The following is a 19,144-nucleotide window of genomic DNA, read 5'->3' as shown; positions in this document are numbered from 1 at the left end:
TTACAAATATAAGCACGGATGCTAAAATAAGTATTCAGAAGTAATATATTTAGGACTGTAATAGAAAGAAAGAAATAAAATGGAAAGAGAAAAATGTAAATAAACTTTAAGAAAGAATCGAAAGCAAATATTAGAAATTAACCGCTGTCATTGGAACTATGAATACATTTTTAAAAACGTGTGAGCTAGACTCAAGGAGTGATAAATTTAAAGATATGTCCACAAAAACCTTGCCATTGAAATACAAGTGGGAAGAACAGGAAAAATTAGCAAAGGATATAGATTCAGGGTAACCTAAAAGACCACAGCAAAAGCAAAAGAAGAGATCACATACAGAAGGAGAGACTGCGGCAGCAGAAACAAACGCTTGAATGTCACATTAACCAATCATTTCCCATTATTAATCACAGACAATCACAGATCCAGGATGTAGAGAGAATTCTAAGCATGGTACCGAACACATACAAGTCCACTCTACAACATATGCACATTACATTTAAAAAGTCGAAGACCAAAGACTAAGAGAAAATTCTGAAAAAAAAATTCAAAGGAAGAAGTGGCTTTATCTAAAAAGAACCGAAGATGCACAGACTTTCCCAGCTCTGCATGCCATACACACTCTAGAGTTGGATATTTACAAGGTTAAAGGAAGACGGGGGTCATCAGCCTTTTTGACAAGATAGAAGGGATGGTGTTGGCTAAAAGCACACTGGAGGAAAAACTCTGAGCTGCCGAGCTGTGCAACCAGAGTCGGACACATGAGGGAAAAAGTTACAAATTCAACACAGGGTTTTTCCAGGTGAAAGATGAGCGAAACATATTATTCAATTGTTAATTTACAGATAGTTGCTGTGGAAGAAACTGATGAAGATTTGAAGGGGAGGTGGAGGAGGGCTTGGGACAGAAGCCTGGGAAATATGAACCTTACAGTACAGTGAAAAGACAACAAAGTGTCAGAAAGTTTGAAGGGTTGAAACCTGGGAGTGAGAAGTATTTTAAGGAATCTTTGCAAGACAGAAACAAAAGCAGAGATTTGAACTGAAGACTAAAAATAATTTTCTAATTAACACTGGTGAAATTTCAATTAAGTGACTAGTCAGGAAAGCAGCTTTCAGAGACAAGAAGATTAAACAATTATCTGTTATCAAATTGTTATGTGAAGTAGTAAATGAGGACACAGATCCGAGAAATGTAGTGCATCTTTCAGGAATTTCATTATGGGGACCTAGGATAGCCCAAGTTAGTTTCCCACCACACATGTGGGTTCACAATCACCAGGACTCTTGTACCATGCCTTCAGGTGGCCTTCTCTGATGTTCCCAGCATCTACATGTTTGTACAGATAGATATAAACATGCACACATATAAACCTAAAAGCTGTTTTTCTTTTCCTTTTGCTTCTTTTCTCTCTCTCTCCTCTCTCTCTCATTTTCTTCTCTCTCTCTCTCTCTCTCTCTCTCTCTCTCTCTCTCTCTCATAATAGTGTCTCACTGAAATAAGCGTCATAAATGGAAGTCAGGTTCATACATTATCACAATTATCTGTTTCTGTTGTTGTAACGATGTTTGATGAAGAAAAGTCACCTGAAAGACTCAGATAACGAAGTTGATAATAATTAAGACGAAAGTTACTAGAGTTCAAGAATGGACTTCTTACTCTAGTACTTTGACTATTGGTGAGCAAGTGCTTCACCTTAGGCCTTAACTGGCCCAGATTTGACAAATAACTGCATCTCTGAACAATTCTTGAGAATCATATCTTTCCAACATCATCGCAGATAATAGAAAGCATTTCCACACGAGAACCGTTCACGACACACTGTGATTACAGTGCGCAAACATCACACTAGTTGTAAACTGCAGATGCTCATCTTACAAACTTCTGTAATTGGCTTCTGTAATTGTTCCGGAAAGTGTTTTCCAAACAGGGAGATTACAATATGATGATGGGAATTGAGAGCTCCCATTTACATTCCCAGTTAGTTCTCATGAACCTGGGGGTGTGGGGAGGACTACATCGCTGTGAAATGCTTGCCAGATGGTTTAGTAATAGTCTCACCTCAGCCTCCCAAAAGCTCTCCATAACATTGGCTTACTTCACAGCCTGTGCTCTTCCCCGTAATGGAGGTTTGAACCTGGGCCCTAGCACATGCTAGTTGAGTTCTCTGGGATTGGGGTGTATCATCCCTGCCACCTGCAGCATTGTTTAATTTTTTGTTATGTCATAATCTTGTGATTTATCTGTGATGCAAGATGTTGCACAGCTAGACCCAGTCTAGCTGTCGTAGCAGTAGAAGCCTGGGAGTCATATCTAAATTCATAATCAGTGGGAACAGAACTACGTTATTTCCAAAATAATGTAATACCATTAGAGTAAAATTCTCTCAAAATGACACATTCAAAGACTTCATGAGTTATAAATACATTTTCTGTTTTAAAGTCAAATAACTTGACAGTTGTTGACAGAAATAGGGCACTGTTGACCTTTATGAAATGTTACTTCACTAATTAACCTCTGCCCATGTTATTTAAAAGGTACGTTAAATTGTTAATTTTCAAAGTTTGCCATCCATTTTCTTTCTAATCCTAATGCTCAATTAAATTTAATATAACATGGTTTTTAGCAGTATGTGTTTTCTTAAGTTTAGTTTCCAAAATGTGTAGTATTCTTACAAATTTATAAAGTTTTCAGTGTCATTGGGATACAAAACATCAATGGTTTTATTGCTGGTTCTAGTAAGATAACTTCTACAAGCCATATGCTGGTTGACATTGAATACACATATAGTTTGAATTCATGGAGTTGGTGGATGGTACTTACATAAAGTTATTTCTAAACTATTTTCCTGGCTGTGTTCCCGTGGTCTCTAACTTGTTTCTGTCTCCCTGTGGTCTGTACCTCTGCTTTGTTTCTCAAGATCTCTGCTGGGAGGGTATTTTTTCTGTCCATTCTCCATGGCTCTAATGATGCAGAAGCAGAAGAAGAGTCTGACAGGGTGGCACTTAGAAGAGCCCCTGGAATGATAGAGACAGAGGGATGAGAGTAAGATGACTGAACTACATGTTTTAATAATGATGATCAGATATATAGTTGAAGGTGTCTGCTGTGCATTTTTTAAATACTGCAATATCTTTTTTGGAACATAGCATTATTCTAAGCCTATTTTATATGCACTTTGGACAGTACGTTACATGATTGTCAAATCTTTTGTTTTCTCTATGTGTTTTTCTATATTATTGCCAGATTATTAATGCATCAAGCCCAACACATCCAGGTTCCACTTCATGTGAATGATTAGCATAGTATGGCAGAGGTGGACATATCAAGTCACAAGTCACATGCAGTCTAAATGGATGACTGTACAAGAATTAAGTCAATATGCAGAGACCGAAGTAAGAAAGAGACTGAATTCTAGTGAGCACATCCATATCTAAATTTTCGTTATGTGTTAAAACTAATAATAAATGCTGGGAGAACTTTAGAAATAGAATCACATGTTAGGTTATCATAGACATTAAATATTATATCAATTCAACTACTTAAACAAAATGTCTAAGAAGATGTAACAGTCAGAAATTATGTCTGTATCTGTCATATAGTTCTGCACCATTTCTACAATGGATGCAACAAAATATAACAAGGTCAGTAGATTGGAAAAGAGTTCTCAGAGTTCTGAAGATTAGAATTGTAAGCTCAAGATATTGATGGGCTATGCTCATTACAAAAGCAATAATCTCTCTCTCTCTCTCTCTCTCTCTCTCTCTGTGTGTGTGTGTGTGTATGTGTGTGTGTGTGTGTGTGTGTGTGTGTGTCTTTCTGTCTTTGTCTCTGTCTCTATCTCTTTCTCTGTCTCTCCTTGCAAACACCCTCTCTGGCCCCACTTTTATCTTCCAGTATTCTGAGGTCTATGATAGCATATTCATCATAAACAATTATCCATATTTGTGTTCTTTAGTAAAAATTCCCTATCCTTATAAAGCTATCAATCATTGCATGTTTTTAACTCCAGTATTATCTCCAATTATATCTGCAATAACTCCACTCCAAATTAAGTAACACATGATTCTGAGAATAAAGATTACAATATATGAATCTGGAAAGGAATATGCACATTCTTAACACTATAGCATTGTTAAAGTTTTTGGAAAAAAGAAATTTAGCATTTATTCATCATTGATAAATATTATCATTTTCTTGTTTACAGATGCTTCTCTAGTAAAGCTAATAATTTTCTCTACATATTGTATTCAGCCTAATTTCTTCCTAGCATTCAAAGAACTTTTTCCTTAATAATTTTCTTTCCCTTGCTTTTTAATATCCTGCAATATTTCCGTGAATCTATGAATGTTTTATACTTTTATAAAATATGCACTCCTCTTCCTCTTCATCCTCATGATCATAACCGTAATTCTCATCATCACCAGGACACCATCACCAGAAGCATCAACAGCAAAAGGTTTCTGTCTTAGTCCAAATATCGAGTAACAGTTTTAGGTACGGTTGTACACTAGGAATTCATGTGCTAATCACAGTGTCTTCTATCACAGTATTAAGAGCTGGGCTACTGAAAGTTAAGTCTGGTGAAAAATAACTAGATTATAATGGCTATCCTCCCTTGAGAGACTGGCCCAGGCCTGGTAGGAGTTGATTAGTTCCCATGAGCACTTGTGTATAAAGAGAGACTTCCCTCCCTACTTTCTTGTTTATCATATGATTCCGTACATTCTCCCAACAATATGTTACCATTGTTCTGAGACAATTATCTAAATTTAGAATGTGCTGGGACCTTGTTCTTTTTTCTTCAGAAGTGAGCTTTATAAATATCTAGTTTCATATAAGTTGTCATGGAAACAATATGCACTAAGACAGCTAATGTTCTTCATGTCTGCTCTTCACATATTTCTTTACAAAAGTGCGCATGTTGCTAATTGTGCTATTGGTAGCTTGCTACTTTCTTTCCAGTACATTTTAAGGCAATCTGTAATATGGACTTTCTTCCTACCAGAAACTGCTATGTTGATGTCAGTAGTGACTGACACTCGTGATCAGTAAAACAACTATTCAGCCTACTTTACATCTCTATTTTGTTTAAATTCATTGAACACTCCTTCTGAACACTCCTGTTAGGTTTATTTCCTACCTAATCTATCATGTGACATAGCACTCCTGATTTTCACTTTGTCATGATATTATACATAGATTCACAGGGTCTTACTTTGTTTTACTATATTGATATACTAATACTTCATTTTTTTTGAATTTTCAGTATGCTGATAATTCTCAAATCATCACTTCATTTTTATCTCAGACACTTGAAGGTGATATATCTGAGTATTAGTGTTATATTTTCATAAATTTTAGATTCTTAGTGATAACTACTTTATTGAAATTCTTGTAGAGCAGCTGCCATATATCAACTTAGAGAATCACATAGCCTTTTCTGCCAGTCTAAGAACAAAGATGTGTGTTCTATGAGTTTTTGCAGATTTTATTCTATCCTGGATGATAAATGATACTTCAATGATTAGTAATCATTTAAGTCTTCTCACTGATCTTTTTTTTTTTATTAACTTGAGAATTTCTTATTTACATTTCGAGTGTTATTCCCTTTCCGGTTTGCCAACATCCGGGCCAACATCCCCTAGCCCCATCCTTCCCTTTCTTTTTATTGGTTATTCCCTTTGTTTCGGGCCATCCCCTCCCCTCCCCAGTGCCGCCTCCCCCCGACAGTCTAGTTCACTGGGGGGTTCAGTCTTAGCAGGACCCAGGGCTTCCCCTTCCACTGGTGCTCTTACTAGGATATTCATTGCTACCTACGAGGTCAGAGTCCAGGGTCAGTCCATGTATAGTCTTTAGGTAATGGCTTAGTCCCTGGAAGCTCTGGTTGCTTGGCATTGTTTTTCATATGGGGTCTTGAGCCCCTTCAAGCTCTTCCAGTTCTTTCTCTGATTCCTTCAATGGGGGTCCTGTTCTCAGTTCAGTGGTTTGCTGCTGGCATTCGCCTCTCACTGATCTTAAATTTAACTTGCAACTACTTTAAGCCTCTAATTTGTGTTTTTGTGCAAGTTCATTATACAATGTGCGCAGCAGTCCACTCCACACACAGTCATGACAGGCTGAAATATATATACACCCAAGTAAGATTTAAGATTTCTGGTATATGTAATTATAAGTTAGCAAACACTTGAAGACACTGATGTGTGCTGCTGCTGCTGCTGCCCATTACTTTTAAGACCAAAACAGGACCTCCTCCCCCTTCCCAATTTGGAACTCTGTTTTTTGTTTTGTGTCTGTAATCTGTATCTTTGACTAATGCTCATTGCCTATGTGTAGTTTATTGTCTGACCTCTCAGACTGATGGAAACCACCACATAAATTGTGTCAGAGTCTGGAATTTTTGTACAGCACAATGATGAGCTTTCAGCTATTTGATATCTCCCAAATCCGATAATTATGAGAAAGTCTTTGAAATTAGACTAAGACAATGAATGCTTAGTTTTGTATTTCTCAGCAGGTTCATAAATCAGTATGCCATGGAACAGGATACTATGAATATTTTAAGATCTGTCTAAAATAGAAAGTCTTTCTGGCTTTTATTCTCTTTTATTGATAGACAAATTCAGAAGGGCATGACTCTCACCTGTGTTTTTTTACATATCAACACACACGTATGCAAAGTGTGCTTAGTTTTATTCAGATTATTTTTATGTCTGAAGCCGATATGCATGTTCAAGAGCCAAGAGCTATGCCTTTGCTCCCTTGTTGCAGGGAGAGGACAGTGGTGCCACTACATGCAGACAGTCTCCTGTGGCACATTTATTAAAAATGAAACCTAAAGATGCTTTCGATGATAGAACATAGGACCTTGACACATCACACTGAGAGGTAAAACCCAGAACTCTGTTCTGCTCCAATGAGCAAAGGCTGCCTCACTGGGTCTTGCAAAGCTCTCCCTGAGAAAGTATGGGAACAGGCAGTAGATGGAGGAGTCAGCCTGTCATAGCAAGGAAGGTGGGGTTAGCTGGGGTTTCACAGAAGACCTATGGATTGGGGAATCTGAATACTTTTTAGCTCTCAGAGGAAGCCCTGGATGCCCAGTGTTTTGTATTGAGCCAGAAGTGAGATGTATTGGTGGGGTTGCCTGCTGGAAAGTTTGATATGTGAAGGCCTTGCAAAGTGAGTGACAGGTAAAGAAGTTGAGGTTAGTTAGAATTTATTCAAGGAAACACAGCAGACTCAACACTGTCTCAACATGACTTCCAGGTGACATTTGACATAAGAGAAAAAATGTGTTCTACATGCTTTTTTACATAAAAGAGACAAGTTTCATTCTTGGATTACTTTTCTCCTTTCCATAAGAGCTTATAAATTCAGTGTGCTCTTCAATTTCTTAGTAATGCAACAATGCAAATACAGAAGATTTGCTTTCTTTAAAATGTGAGGAAAATGTGGCCTGGAAATAAATTCACGTAGTCTCTGACCTGGTGTTCTACTGTGGCTGTGGTTATGTGCAGTCCTATTTGCTACTGAATGTAGGCACTTAGGAAATGCATTGGTAATGGTATCCAGGAAGTTTCCCAAAGTAGGGAAACTTAGAAAAAGGACTCAGACTCTACCTGATGACATTCTAACATTTTAGATTGATAGAAGCCAGTGGTTTTCTAAAAGCACATCTTAAGTGGATGGGCACTTAACAGCTTTCTAAGGGACCCAAAATAGCCCAGGATAAATTCGGTTACAGTCTGAAACACTTTAACCCTCTGTAATCTCAAAATTTAACCATTTATCCCTGTACAGTGGGCATCATAGTCCTTCCCTGACCTACCTTTCTTCTGGGACATTAAATCATGCTTGATAAGAGATAGAAACTTTTAGCATGATTTTTTTTTTTACCACATTTAGTCTACATTGTGGAAAGGGCCATTAAAACAACTGTTCATGTGACTTAAACTGTAAAATCTTAATTCAATTTTCTGAAAAAATAATGATAGTGTCAGGTAATCCAAGATGCTTGAGGATATTTTCTGCCCCTAGAATTCCTACCAAACAATTTCACTAGGACAATATGAATAAATATGAACCTCTTGATAGTAATCTGTTGAGAAGCTTATTGCTGTGGGCTTCACAGACTTGTCTTGGTATAGTTTCAAATTGACCTTGATGATACCCATGGGCTTTTAAAAGAGAAGACACTAACTTGGCATGTCTAGTAACTTGTAGTTTTTCTGATAACTTTGTTCATATTCCTTCCACCGTGAAATACAGCCAATCTAAGATGTCTTTAGGAACTTCTAATATCACATTTACCTTTGAAATTTTGTCTTTACAAAAAGATTACGTGAAATAAAGAATACAGTGGTGAAAGCACTTAGCAGCAGTTCTGATATAAACCATGACGTAGGTTAAAATACTGTCTGCACTTACTTTGTAAACAGGGAAAATGAGTGGCTAGAGTATGTTATTTTAAGTTCAATGAGTTCATTTTCATTGTTTGTGTGAAGAACTACATTCAAAATAGATATTGACCACATTTTGAAAATAATAGGTCTACATGTCCTACAGTCATCTTAACATTTTTTCAGCATATACTAAATAAAAATAGGACTGTAATAGGTTTCATTAAGAGGATGGTGGGCACAATTTCAGGTTCTCAGTATTCTGTTTTCATTTAGTATTTACTGAAGATGGTTTTTTTTTCTTTTCAGTTTTTGTGCCAATGCCTCCTTTATCCCAGAAATTTGCTGTTTTCTGAAATAGCTTGTTAAAAAACGATTACTAGAGTAAAACAGACTCTACATAAAGTATTTATGAATTGCAGAACATCCACACAAATACAAGGCACTGTGGGCTATTAGAATATGAAAATAGCTAAGAATTCTCTTTTTATTTATAAGAGAGCCATTTGGAGATTAAAAAAGTCAATGTCCCAATATTCTCCTTCAGTTGTGGAATGTTCTATCAGATACATTGTTCTAAAAGCCTATACTATTTTCTGGATTGATTTACAGGCAAAAGTCAATGTTCCAAATATAATTCATTTTTAAAATGAAGTTACTAACAGGTTCAATGTCAAAATTAATGAATACTATATTCTTCATATAAGTCAATTCTATTATATTTTTCATTTTGGTTATGAAACTTAACATCTCTTATATATATCAGAATAAATTATCATGATTGTGATATCTGACAAATATTTGTTCAAATTAAGAGCAATAATATTTAAAATAATGATCGATTATATTTGGTAATATATTGTGTAAAAGAATCAAAGCATCCACCCCTAATCCCCAAACTCCCCACCTTAGCCAGATGCATGCCTTATCAAAATGGTTGGGATTAGTCAGCATTCTGATTCTGATGTTTTCACATTTTTATTTGCATTACAGCATGAGATATCTGTGGGATGGGACCCAAGTTTAAACACAAAACACATTTCTATTTCATATGGCCTTGTGCACACTCCTTGTGTAGCTTTGTGGATTAAAGTGAATGCAACTTTGTTGTCATACAAATAGGTCAGACGTGGAATTTTCCCATGTAGTATCAAAAATTTTTATGTTTTTCAGCATTTAAGACTTCAGATTATTAGGTTAAGTATGCTCAATGTATAATACTTATGAAAATATAAAATATTATATAAAATATAAAATAAAATATTTTATTTTCACATTTCTATGAAAAAGTACTCAAAAACAAAGAAATCACACATTCTGAATGTTAGGTCATCACTTCAATAAGTGTAAAACAGCAATTACTTAAGTTTTTAATTTTCATGATGACATATTAATTCCCCGTACTAAAGTGATGATGATGATGATGAGGAGGAGGAGGAGGAGGAGGAGGAGAGGAGGAAGAAGAAGAGGAGGAGGAGGATTATACCTTCCAGGTCTGCGTAACTGTTTCTATAGACCTATGATAACTGCTCTTACCACTTCCTTTCACTAGTGACCAGATGCAGCCCTCCCTACAGGACAGTAGACACAAGAGAGAGCTGAGGGAATGCCAGACAAGTTCCTGTATATTCTCATGTTTTCTAATCTCATGCTTTCTCTCCTCCCTGATGTATTTCTGTTGCTTCCCTTTTCTTCACTTGCTTATAACATTCTGTTTTCATTGGCTCAATGAAATTGTCTATGTCACTAATATATTTATTTTGTCTGTGGACCTCATTGTTACAATGGAGAAAAAGTCTTTTATGTTGCAAAATAAAACCTGGACAGAAGGGGTTGGGGATTTAGCTCAGTGGTAGAGCGCTTGCCTAGGAAGCGCAAGGCCCTGGGTTTGGTCCCCAGCTCCGAAAAAAAGAACAAAAAAAAAAAAAAAAAAAAACCTGGACAGAAGACAGGAAGTTTCATGTTAACTCGTGAAAATCTGAAATAGAATTTTAACTTCTGGAAAACAATTATGTTCAAATATTACCTGAGGAATTGAATTGCAAATTATCTGAATTTTTTGTTTGATTTTCGAATTTTAGCACCAGAGCAGACTAAAGAGGACTTACAGTTTCTACTTTGCCTCTTGCGCTTAATTTTGTTTACATTATTTTCTATAAGCATTAAAAAATTAGGGGGTTCTAATAATAGGTAAGAATATATAGTATATGAGACTCAATTCAAAACTGAATTTAGGACACATTTTCTAAATCTCTAACAATCTAGTTTTAAGTTTGCAATTTTATGAAAAAAAGTATAGAGTTAAATTGTATCAAGAAAATCAAAACAAATCACACTATAGTTTTGTTTTTAATCATAGCATATATTGTTGTATAGCCAAGAGTCACCATGTACATCAACTCCAGTGTGACTCCTGAGTGTTTGCCTGCATTTTGTTTGACTCTATTATATAATAACAATAACAACAACAACAACAACAACAATAATAACAATAATGATAATAATAGATGCTCTTAAAACAGTGGCTAAAATGCAATTTTGTTTGCTCATAATTTTTTAATTAAACCATCTAGAGCAATGGTTCTCAACAATCCTAATTCTCTGATCCTTTAATACACTTCCTCATAGTGTGGTGACTCACAATAAAATACTTATTTTGTTGCTACTTCATAATTGTAATTGTACTGGCATCATGAAATGTAATGCAAATATCTGATGTACAGGATATCTGCTACTACCTATGCCCAAAGGACTGAGACCCCCAGGTTGAGAACTGCTGATAGTATTGCAGTGGACAAGTGTAACTTCAATTTCCCATGCAGAGATGAACTGGAGCTGCAAACCCCTGAGGCTCTCTCTGACTTGAGGGGTCACAGCTCATAATTGAGGCAAGTCGTTTTTTGGCAACTCACCTACTGACAGTGGTAACTACTCAATTCTTTATACAAAATGAGAGGAAGATTTTTAAGAGACTATTATGGTAATAGACTTTTCTTGAGCTAACCATGAACCCTCTTATTCTACTGGGCAAGCAAATTAATAAAACCTAGGGAGATCCATGCAGAGTGAGACCAGACTTCCTTGGTGATGTTGCCAGTAAAGGATACAACACTTTATTCAATATTGATGAGTAAACCAAGAATATTAAATCCTATCACTCTATCTGTCAGTATGACTATAAAAATATAAATGTTTCAGTAATTGAACTACCATTTTTTCCTTTTTTTGTTATTGGATATTTTCCTTATTTACATTTCAAATTCCCTTTCCCAGTTTCTCCTCCACAAACCCCCTATCTCATCCTCCCTCCTCCTGCTTCTATGAGGTGCTCCCCAACCAACCCACCCACTCCCTTCTACCTCCCCACCCTGGCATTCCACATACACTGGGGCTTCCAGCCTTCGCAGGACCAAAGGCCTCTCCATCCATTGATGTCCAACAAGGCAATCCTCTGATACATATAGGACTGGAGCCATGGGTTACCCCCATGTATACTCTTTGGTTGGTGGTTTAGTCCCTTGGAGCTCTGGAGAATCTGGTTGGTCAATATTGTTATTCTTCCTATGGGGTTGCAAACCCCTTCAGCAACTTCAATCCTTTCTCTAACTCCTCCATTGAGGACCCTGTTCTCAGTCCAATGGTTGGCTGCAAGAATCTGCCTCTGTATTTGTCAGGCTCTGGCAGAGCCTCTCAGATGACAGCTACATCAGGCTCCTACTTCTTGGTATCCTCAATAGTGTCTGGGTTTGGTGACTGTATATAGGATGGATCCCCAGGTAGGGCAGCCTTTGGATGGCCTTTCCTTCAGTCTCTTATTTGTAACTCATGTTAAATATCTCTTTACTCTAAATTGATCCATTATATTTATCAGCTTTAAAGTTGTGAATATGCAAACATCTTGAGAAATTTCCACCAGAATAAGGTCTCAGGCTTTTTTGATGGGAGTATATCTTTGATAATATGAAGTTCTTTATAACTTCCAGAAAGCAAAACAGAGGCAAACCTACAATATTAAAATAATTAATTCACAAAATGTTAATTAATTCCTAAAAGCCACTGTTGATCATCAATACCACCACAAAATTAAAATAGAAACGTGCTGAATCCCAGAAGTCTTGGTAAGAGCTGCAAGACATTTGTTCAGTTGACTCTATTAAACTATTATCTCATCAGCATCTGGTGGGTGCCCAGTGATATCCAAGGTCATCACTAGATAGTCTAAAACAAAGACTAAACTCTGAGAGTATTGGCTGGGTTCTAGTTTTGCTTCAGGCACTCTCAAATCACTGACTGAACAATTACCTGCTGGTCTCAGTAGGTAATTCCTGTCATATGCTGACTAAGTTCATAAGGCAGTAGATAACTGTTGTATTTTCAGTGTGAAATATGGCTGTGCTATTGTCTCCAGTCTTTACTTTTTCACTTCTTCCTAGCTACCCTTCTCCCTTCTCTACTAAACCTTTAGCATGCTTAAATTCTCTCAGTATTTAGTTCCAGAAGAGAAAATATGAGAGTTTATTATTTTCTGCAGAGTCTTAACATCCTCTAGATGTGATAGTATAGAAGTTTAAGAAGGATAAGTAGTAAAAATACAGTGTTTGACAACATATAGTTTCTAGCCTATTGTGATTTTCAACACCCACAGGGATTTCCATGGAGTTAAAATATGTTAACTACTAGATACAAAAACATAAGTATTTACATGATCTGGGAAATGGTGTTAAGTATTTGACCTTAGATCCATTTGACTGTAAAAAATATTATGATTATTATTTTACATGCTCCTGAGTGTTGTTAACATTTATTAATGTGAAACAATTTGAATTTCCTGCTCCTTAGAGTACAATGTAGAAGTAATCTTAAAATGAATGAGAATAAATGCATTCTATGAAACCCAGGATATGTGGGAGACCTAGAAGATCACAGCATCTCTAGTTAATGTGACTGTACTATTAACATGGCTATACTGGTCAGATTTGTTGACTTCATACAGCTAGAGTCACCTGGGATGAGGAAACATCAGCTGAGGAATTGATTCTGGTGGACTGGCTTGTAGGGATGTACATGGTGCATTATGTTTATTAATGATGAACGGGAGTTTGCTCAGCCCATTGTGGGTGTTGTTGTGCCTGGGCAGGTGGTCTTGGCATTTATAAGAAAGCAAACTGAGGAGTCCATGGGGACCAAACAAGCAGGCAGCATTCCTCCATAGGTCTGTTTCAGTTCCAACATTCAGGATCCTGCTCTGAGCTCTGGCATTGGCTTCCCTTGCTGATAGACTGTAACTTGTAATTGGAATAAACCTTTTCTTCTCCAAGTTGCCAACGTTTATCATAGCACTACCAAGGAAATTAGTAACAGTAGTCATCATAAAAAGCAAGACCATATGCATAATTAGAATTGTATAGCATTTCTCACAACAGAGAAAGTAAAATGCATCCTAGAATAACAAAATCCTATTTCATGTTGTCCCTTAGATATTTTCTTGTCAGGTCAGATAAAATGTAAGAGAAAATGGATATATTCCTTATGCATATCGTGTTTGTTTTCCCTCTTTATAAGAAGGAAATGTGAACTGAGCATCTTATAAGTGTCCAATACTATGCTTGGTGCTTTGGACATGCTCAGGAGCTGGTCTATACAGAGAAGCATGGAAACAAACAGAAAATCCAAGAAACATGATAAACAAGTTCACATTTGAGTTTTCATATGAGATGATCTAGGGGGCACACTTCATTCAATAGCTCAGTTAGTAGTGGATAACAAGTAATTTTCAAGATTTGTCTTACAATAGTATATATTGTAAAGAACAGGAGTGTTGATGAGTAGAAATGAGTAAAATCCAAAAATAGGTGTGATACATTTCAGTTTAGTTTGAAGACACATTTTTAAGGTGGCTAGACATCAAAACCTTGGAATCTTCTTAAATATACAGATGACATCAAAGAATACAGTATGCTGTGCTAGAGGTTTTGATTTTCTGTGTAAAATAAAAGAGTAATACACTAGAAACTTCCTAAAATATATACACATCTAATGGTGATCTAAACTAAACCACTAAAGAATGGAGGGGACACTGTCTCAATTGGCAATCTCTCATCTCCAAACGAAGTATCCAGTGCTTAGATTGGGATATATCTAGTTGGTCTGTTGGCCAACAGGGCCATGGGGAATTCCCCCTAAACTGAGTCTGTTGCCAAGACTATAGGTTTCTCTCCACAAACTAACAGCAATGCCCCATTACTGAAGTCAACACCCATACAACTAACTAAACAGGAAATAGTTGAGCTGGTGCCTATGCAAAGCCTTCACCACTATGTTTCAGCATCTTAGTTAACAGGAAGGTGCTCTGCATGCTATCCAAAGAGAAATATAAATATGATGCCATAAACTATTGACAGTGGTGTCCTACCTGAGAGTACAGTAGGACAATGGTGGCACAAGGCTCGTGGGAATAACCAACCAATAACTGATTTGACTCAAAGCCATGGGATACAACCCATATCAGTGACTATTTCTGTGATCAAGTATCTGAAACTTGACCATGGACCTAGGGTAAAACAAAATAATACTGATCTTAAAAAGAAGCAAAAACAAACAATGTAGCGATAAAATAATTTCTAACTATACTTTAATACACTCATAGATCAGTACCTTGTTCAGCCATCACCAGAGAAACTCCCTCCTGCAGCACATTATGCAGAGACATAGTGCTGGAGAAGGAGCTGAGAGTTCTACCTCTAGATTCACAGGCAGCAGAAGTGACTGAGTTCCACTTCTTCCAGCCTTGCCACGTGTATTCCAGTCCATGTGACCTAATAGTTCCATACCCTGTGGGCCTGTAGGGCCTACTTTTATTCAAAGCACCGTGTGCAAATCAGAAACGATCAAGTCAGAAATATTAAGGAAGCAAAAAAATAGAGAATTAGTACTAAGTTTGGCTCAGTGAGTAGATACTAGGAACATGGAAGTGTGTCCTCTTAGGTCAGTGGGGATGATGGATAGAGGTCCGGGCAAGAATGATGAATGAATGAGAAGCTGGCATGTCCACAGACAGTGCTGAGATTCTGTTCAGGTCTAAGCTGAATTCGTGATTACAAGTTTTGAGAAGAGAACTGTAATGGGTGGATGTATCTGAAAACTGCTAACAGAATTGCAGGTGCCCTGGATATGGATGTAGAACCTGAATGTGCTTTCACCATGAGAATATCAAAGCTGCAGTGATGCCTCATGAAAGGGACTAGTAGAGTACCCTAGGCTCATCACTGATGACGAGAGTGTAGCACGGCGGTGGTTTAAGAATTAACATTTAATTACATCAAGAGAACCAAAGTAACTCTTGTAGAGTTTAATTAACTTTTTTACATTGATTATTTGCACCCAGAAAAGATGAAATAACAATAATGCCCCTGTTTTTTAAAAGCATCACAATGTTTACAACTGTGTTCCAAGAAGAAAACTTTACCTTCTGTAAAAAAAAAAGTATAAGGAGAAATACACATGATGTGTACAACATAGTTACAATAACATAAGCTTCTCTTTGTTTTGCAATTTAGAAGCATGGAAACAAATATCACATCATAGGTAAAAGTGAGTTCCATTGCTCACATACAATTATTTCCCTGTGTGAAGTTGACCTTTTTTTGTGAAAAACAAAGCGAGAGGGCTGACCATATTCTACTTTCTCTTTGATGTCTTGTAGGATGTAATGAAAGACGAGTGCTCCATGCTGAGGCTGCAACTGAAGGACAGGGATGAGCTCATTTCTCACCTTCGGGCAGAGCTGGTAAGTGATTGGCTGAAACAGATACTTTCAGGGTTATTCGCTGTAAACCTTTTTCTTTTGACACTGATATTATTATTCGTGTTTGATGAATGATTTAATATGACTATCAATTTTAACATCCTTTAGTAATGAAAGTATCATAAAGAAATATTAGGAATCAAATGTTTAGAAGATAATAGTATGTTTGCTGTGTAGAACATGAATGGGCATTGTTTATTTAGATTTTTTTAAATTTATATACATTATGAGAAACAGTTTAAAATGAATATCAGTACACTTGTTGTAAATATAAATCATAGAATCATAAAATACAAATTAAAGTGATGATGTTAACCCATCAAGAATTCTTAAGATACTGACAAAATATAATACAGTAGAAAACACTCTGATACATTATCAGCATTACAAAATAAGTACTAGTTAAAACATATTATAAGATGGTATAACATTTGACTATGTCAATGTTGGGGTATTATAAAATGCAATTTAATGAATAACTAAGTCCACATGCCAACATGCTTCTGAGTACTATTCACATACTAGCACCATTCACATTCATAGAACATTTTATGGATCTAAACAGATGGCAGTGTTTTTACTGTCACTTGACCCTTATTTATAATAGGGGTTGACAGTCCCAAGCATGTGATTCACAAGCTTCTAAATTTACTACTAAAAGTTGAGGCCCATTCACAGACAAGAGGAGCATTCTCTGCACTATAAGAAATACCCAGTTTCAAGGATCAGCAGAATATTAATAGTACAGACAGTATCTATTATGTATTTAAAAAGTGACCCTTTAATACACTTCCTCATGGGTGACCCCAAGCCATAAAATTTTGTTGCTATTTCATAACTATAATTTTGCTGCTGCTATGAATCAAGACGTAAATATCTGATATGCAGGATATCTGTGACATTTCTTTTTTTTATTATTATTAACTTGAGTATTTCTTATATACATTTTGAATGTTATTCCCTTTCCGGTTTCGGGCAAACATCCCCCCCCCCTTCCTTATGGGTGTTCCCTCCCAACCCTCCCCCCATTGCTGCCCTCTCCCCAACAGTCTAGTTCACTGGGGGTTCAGTCTTAGCAGGACCCAGGGCTTCCCCTTCCACTGGTGCTCTTACTAGGATATTCATTGCTACCTATGAGGTCAGAGTCCAGGGTCAGTCCATGTATAGTCTTTGGGTAGTGGCTTAGTCCCTGGAAGCTCTGGTTGGTTGGCATTGCTGTACATATGGGGTATCTGTGACATTTCTAATGATCATGACTCACAGGTTGAGAACTGCTGCTCTGTGCATATATTGTAACCAAGCTTTGTTTGCATGACATAGAAATATATCTCTAAATTTAGCAAATATCTAATACAAATACCTATTATCAAATGGAGTAATCAATCTTAAATAACAAGATCTGTTATTAGCTGTTATTTGCTATTACCTGTTAAGATTATCTGTTTAGTACTTTGACTAGGAGCACTTATTTTCAATAATTAACTCAGGAAAAAAAGATTGTTCATTTTTCTTCTTACTATCAGTTTGACCAGATTTAAGACATAGAATGTTCAAGAAACAGACCTTTCTTTGTTCAATGAAATGAGAAAGAAAATCATTGCTTCGAGAGCCAGTTCTACAACTATGATTACAATAATTCAGTGTCCCTCCCTCCCAAAACAGGGTTTGTCTAAATTGGCTACTTACCCTTGAAATTTTCCAAAGTAATAATCATGGCACCATTTCAATGTCTGGGCTGCACAGTTTGCATAAACATGCAGAATGTTTTAGCAAAAGAATGCTGTTACCTTTTGCAGTGAAATTTGTTTTTGGTAAAAGGACTTTCCAAAGGTAAGGAAAAAAGTGTGATGACTTAGGGAAACGTGTTAAAAAGGAAAACAATTCAAACTATATCTGAAGAATTTGTGAGGTACCCAAGTACACAGTGATGAATTATTTCTCAGCCGCCGGTGAAATGAGCCAATTCAAATCAGATTAGAATATATTAAAGGCCATTTTATTGCAAAACGGCTCTTGGGTTCACTGGCCACAGGATTTAGTCCAGGGCATTCACCATGTGGAGGGAGAGGAAGGGGAAGAGAAAGAGAAGAACTGAAAAGAGAGGGGGAGGGAGAGAATGTCTGAATTATACAAGGAGGAGCCTCTGAGGAAAGACCAGGGTTCAAGATAGGGTATGCCAGGTAGGGTCTGAGAGATGCTGGGATAAACTGGAGGCCAGGTCTGCTCTAATGTGTAAAATATGCACTTCAATCCCTTGACCCAGGGAAACCAAACAGGCAGAACTTCACAAACAGCAGGCTAATTTGTGACAGTTTGACAAATCAGAAATAAAGTTCAAGAGCAGTTTAACAGCTGCTTATTATTATAAAGATTAACAACACAATGGTTTAAAAGTTACTACATGGGTCTCTTTATTTCTTGACCACTGATAACATTATAAGCAAATCCATTACCTGTATATTATAGAATAAAATTACAAGTAATTATTCCAATAAAAGCATAGATTAAGAATGCTTCCTTTGGAATTGTATTTGTTTGGTTGAACAGTACTACTCAGAATTTTCATTCTTGTTACAAATATCTGAGCGAAAAAAATTAAGGAAGAAAGATTTTTGTCTCACAGTCCCTGATCAGTTTGTTTCAATGTTTTAAGCATATTGCACAACAACACATCATGGATGAAGGAAAGATATGCCCTTCAATATTGTTCTGCCAGTGGCTCTCTTCCTCCACATCTGCCCACTCACTGTTGAGGCAGTTCTACCTCAAATCCACTTTTCTAATTTGGATCATATCAGCTGATTGCATACTTCATTAGATCAGAGCCACCATGGTGCTATCCTTCTTGGAAATGCCTTCACATACACATAGCAATGTACCTAACCAGTCTCCAAGGTGTCTCTTAATATATGCTACTGATGATCAAGATTATTTGGCACATCTA

At 36.6% G+C, this 19,144-nt stretch overlaps 1 protein-coding gene across 2 annotated transcripts in view; it reads left to right on the top strand.

Moving 5' to 3' along the window:
* Ccser1 (coiled-coil serine rich protein 1) overlaps positions 1-19,144 on the top strand; it is a 1,322,544-nt gene that overhangs the window by 695,620 nt on the left and 607,780 nt on the right. For both annotated transcript variants that reach the window (XM_032906396.1, XM_032906397.1), the window contains exon 8: positions 16,099-16,182. In XM_032906396.1, coding sequence (XP_032762287.1) covers positions 16,099-16,182 — 84 coding nt within the window. The remainder of the gene's footprint in view (positions 1-16,098; positions 16,183-19,144) is intronic.

This window comes from Rattus rattus, chromosome 6 (assembly GCF_011064425.1).
Source record: "Rattus rattus isolate New Zealand chromosome 6, Rrattus_CSIRO_v1, whole genome shotgun sequence".
Classification (NCBI taxonomy): domain Eukaryota; kingdom Metazoa; phylum Chordata; class Mammalia; order Rodentia; family Muridae; genus Rattus; species Rattus rattus.
Note: the sequence above shows the minus strand (reverse complement) of the source record. Positions and strands in the feature narration are given on the sequence as shown.